The sequence below is a fragment of the Lactuca serriola genome, chromosome 1 (assembly GCF_051521515.1).
Source record: "Lactuca serriola cultivar US96UC23 chromosome 1, Lser_US96UC23_V15, whole genome shotgun sequence".
In the NCBI taxonomy this organism is placed as follows: domain Eukaryota; kingdom Viridiplantae; phylum Streptophyta; class Magnoliopsida; order Asterales; family Asteraceae; genus Lactuca; species Lactuca serriola.
In genome coordinates, this window is record NC_136408.1 from 169,651,017 (window position 1) to 169,654,465 (window position 3,449).

A 3,449-nucleotide genomic window follows, 5' to 3' on the forward strand; every position below is an offset into this window, starting at 1 on the left:
ATGGTGGAATGCCCAATTGGAGATGAAAGCTTCCAATTTTCTTCCAAAAGAACCTCCCCAAGCTTGTTCTTCAAACCCTATAAAATAATTTTGAAACCCAATACAAGAATCAATTTAAACTTTACAAATTAAAAACTAGGGTTCATGAAGAAAATTTCAGTTTTTTCCCAATGAATGATGAATTCAACCTAGATGATGAGTGAAATAAAGTTAGGAATCGATAACAACATACCTTTGTGCCTTAATCTTGTATTAATTGAAAGAAAAAATCGATGCTTGATTAGGGTTAGGAGGTTTCGGCTGATGAAGGGTAATAGAGGAGGGGGGCACGATCGTGAGGAGAAAGAGAGAAGGAGAAACGCACGGCTAGATGGAATTCGACTAAACCGGTGTGCTCAATCGAGGCTGTGCTTTTCCGATTTGATTTGTCCGTGAGTTCCAAGTAGAGATTCGTTGTGCGATTTTGATTGAGATCGTGCGTATTTATTGCGAGCTTCTAAGAAGCGCACGGGCCATGTGGTTTTTTTTTCGGCTACCTCACAAACGCACGCTCTAACTTGAGTCGTGCGTTTTCTTTGTTTAGCACATGCAATTCGATAAATGGCCATGTGGATGTTTTTTTGTTTTGAGAAGCTACGATTTGGACGCGCGGGTGACCCATAGGCCGTGCATTTTGTGGCTTAGCCCGTGCCAAAAAAATTTCTTAAAAATTTGAAATTAACGCATCGCTAAAAAATCAGGCCGTGTGTTTTTGAGTTAACCCGTGCATTTTTTTTGTAAGACCATGCGTTTTCTTTCTATAAACCTCAAAAATCATGATTTTTATTTATTTATCTTTTTCAAAACCAATTTATTCTTGACCATTAGATAGGAAAATTATTAGTACGGAACCCTCGAAACGACTTAAAAACATTGCAACACGAAAGAAATAACGTAAAATAAAGAAAATTGGAATGGAATACTCCCGAGTTGCCTCTCGGTTAGCCGCCCTTGTTTCAAGTCTTTGGCTCGACCTTGCCCTTTAGATTCACTTAATGTAGTCCGGGTGTTCCAAGCTATCAACTTCCATGTCTTTCTCTTGGAAACCTTCATAGAAGACCTTTAAGCTGTGACCATTAACTTTGAATACTTTTCTAGTTTTGTTACTCATAATCTCAACTGTACCATGATCAAATATAGCCCGGGACCGTAACTTACCGGAAAACCATTTAATTCGAGAGTCATAGAGTAATACCTTTTGACCAATCTTAAAGGTCTTACGGGAGAGGTACTTATCATGGAATGCTTTGGTATTGTCTTTGTAGATGCATGAACTCTCGAATGCTTGTTTTCTTATCTCCTCCAACTGTTGAATCTCTAACTTTCGGTGAGCACCCGCTTCATCAATCTTCAAGCTTAGCTTTTTGACAGCCCAGAAAGCTTTATGCTCTAGTTCAATAGGTAGATGATAGGCTTTGCCAAACACAAGTCTATAATGTGACATCTCAATTGGAGTTTTATATGCAGTTCGGTATGCCCAAAGAGCATCTTCTAATCTCAAACTCCAATCTTTGCGGTTTGTGTTCACTGTTTTCTCAAGTATGGACTTGATTTCTATGTTTAACACTTCAGCTTGTCCATTGTTTTGCGAATGATAAGTTGTGGACACCCGATGTTGGGCTCCATACTTCTTGAGAACTGATCCAAGAGTTTTGTTGCAGAAGTATGTGCCTTTGTTACTGATCAAGGCTTTTGGAGTTCCAAACCTACATAAAATGTTAGCCGTGACAAAATCTACAACAACTTTAGCATCATCAGTTCTTGTTGCCTTTGCCTCTAACCATTAGGAAACATAGTCAACAGCTAAAAGGATGTATAAATTCCCAAAGGATGAAGGAAAAGGACCCATAAAATCAGTACCCCATATATCAAATATTTCACAAACCAATATGGGGGTCAAGGGCATTTGATTTCGGGAACTCAAAGAACCTGTCATTTGACATCTCTCACAACTTTTATAAAAAGTGTAAGAGTCATGAAAGAGTCGAGGCCAATAAGATCCACAGTCTATAATTTTCCTGGCAGTTCTTTGAGGACCAAAATGTCGTCCGCAAGCATAACTATGACAAAAGTTAAGGATAGATTGTACCTCATGTTCTTCAACACATCTTCTTATTACCTAATCTGCACAATGTTTCCAAAGGTACGACTCATCTCAAATGTACCTTCTTCCATCTTTCTTGATCTTATCTCTATGTGACCTCGGGAGATCGGGTGGGAACTTTCCCGTGACCATGAAGTTGCATATATCCGCATACCAAGGTGGTCTTTAGATAGGAAACAAGTGCCCGTCTGGGAATGTGTCATGGATGAGAGTCGCATCTTCGGTTTGGACTATTCGGCTCAAATGATCGGCGACAAGGTTCTCTTTCATGCTTTTATCTTTGATCTCAATATCGAACTCGTGCAAAAGCAACATCCACGTAATTAACCTCAACTTTGAATATTTCATTGTAAGTAAGTGCTTTATGGTTGCAAGGTCCAAATATATGATCACTTTAGTTCCAAGGAGGTATTGTCGGAACTTCTCTAGTGCAAACACAATAGCAAGCAACTCTTTTTCTGTTGTGGTGTAATTGCTTTGTGCACTATCAAGGGTCTTTGTCACACCCCAAAACCGGAACGGCGGAAACGTTCTGGGGTGGATGACGTCATGTCAAGTATCACAACATATGCCATATAGTAATCAAAGTACAACAACCATTGCATTAATAGTAATAGTTTTAAATAAGTTACAATTCATAGCAACATCAAAGTAATACAAGTAATAATATAGGTGCAGCTTGGTACTAGGCTGACTTCGCCAAAAGCTCTTAGGATGTACCTATCTATCGTTAACCTGAGAATACAAGTTATTTTGAAAGCGAGTATCAACATTTTTATAAATGCTGGTGAGTTCATAAGTATTTAGTGTCATTTGTGTAAGTAAGCATTTTATTCAAAATAACTTTATATAAAATAGTAGCTTAGAATCTACGGTGTATTAGAGTCCTTTCAAGAAAATCCTATATTTTCTAAATAAAAGTAGTCTTCTACCAAGACTCGATAAAGTTATGTTTTAAAGAGTAATTTTCCCCGAAATACTATCATTACCAAAATACGGTATTTGATTTTTAATGAAAGTAGGAGGATATCACTAGTAAAAATACTAGGGGAAAATAACATATGCCTCAGCAGAAAATACTGCTGACTAAGGCAAAAGAAATCATAGACTCCAGGAGAGTATCGAATTAATGATACGCTTGGCTCAGTCTAACAAAAGGAAACACAGACCCCAGACGGTATCAAATGTACGATACGGCTAGCAAGGTTTAAAACAAAGAAACACAAACCCCAGACAGTATCAAATGAAAGATACAGCTAGCAAGGTCTAAAACAAAGAAACACAGACCCCAGACAGTATCAAATGA

The 3,449-nt window shown here is 38.0% G+C and overlaps 1 protein-coding gene across 1 annotated transcript; it reads right to left on the reverse strand.

The window, feature by feature from the left end:
* Positions 1-1,027: 1,027 nt before the first annotated feature.
* On the reverse strand, positions 1,028-2,275 carry LOC145063964 (uncharacterized). The gene is made up of 3 exons (XM_079011512.1): positions 2,205-2,275; positions 1,925-1,968; positions 1,028-1,815 (listed from the first exon to the last, which is right to left on the reverse strand). The coding sequence occupies exons 1-3, from the start codon at positions 2,273-2,275 to the stop codon at positions 1,028-1,030; spliced, it is 903 nt and encodes a 300-aa protein (XP_078867638.1).
* Between the last annotated feature and the right edge of the window lie 1,174 nt (positions 2,276-3,449).

Coding starts and splice junctions, on each gene's coding strand:
- LOC145063964 (XM_079011512.1), bottom strand. CDS start 2,275: ATGGTCACGGGAAAGTTCCCACCCGATCTCCCGAGGTCACATAGAGAT. Junction 1,969..2,204: donor ATCAAGAAAGATGGAAGAAG/GTACATTTGAGA, acceptor GTCAAATGACAG/GTTCTTTGAGTTCCCGAAAT. Junction 1,816..1,924: donor TGCCCTTGACCCCCATATTG/GTTTGTGAAATA, acceptor CCTAATGGTTAG/AGGCAAAGGCAACAAGAACT.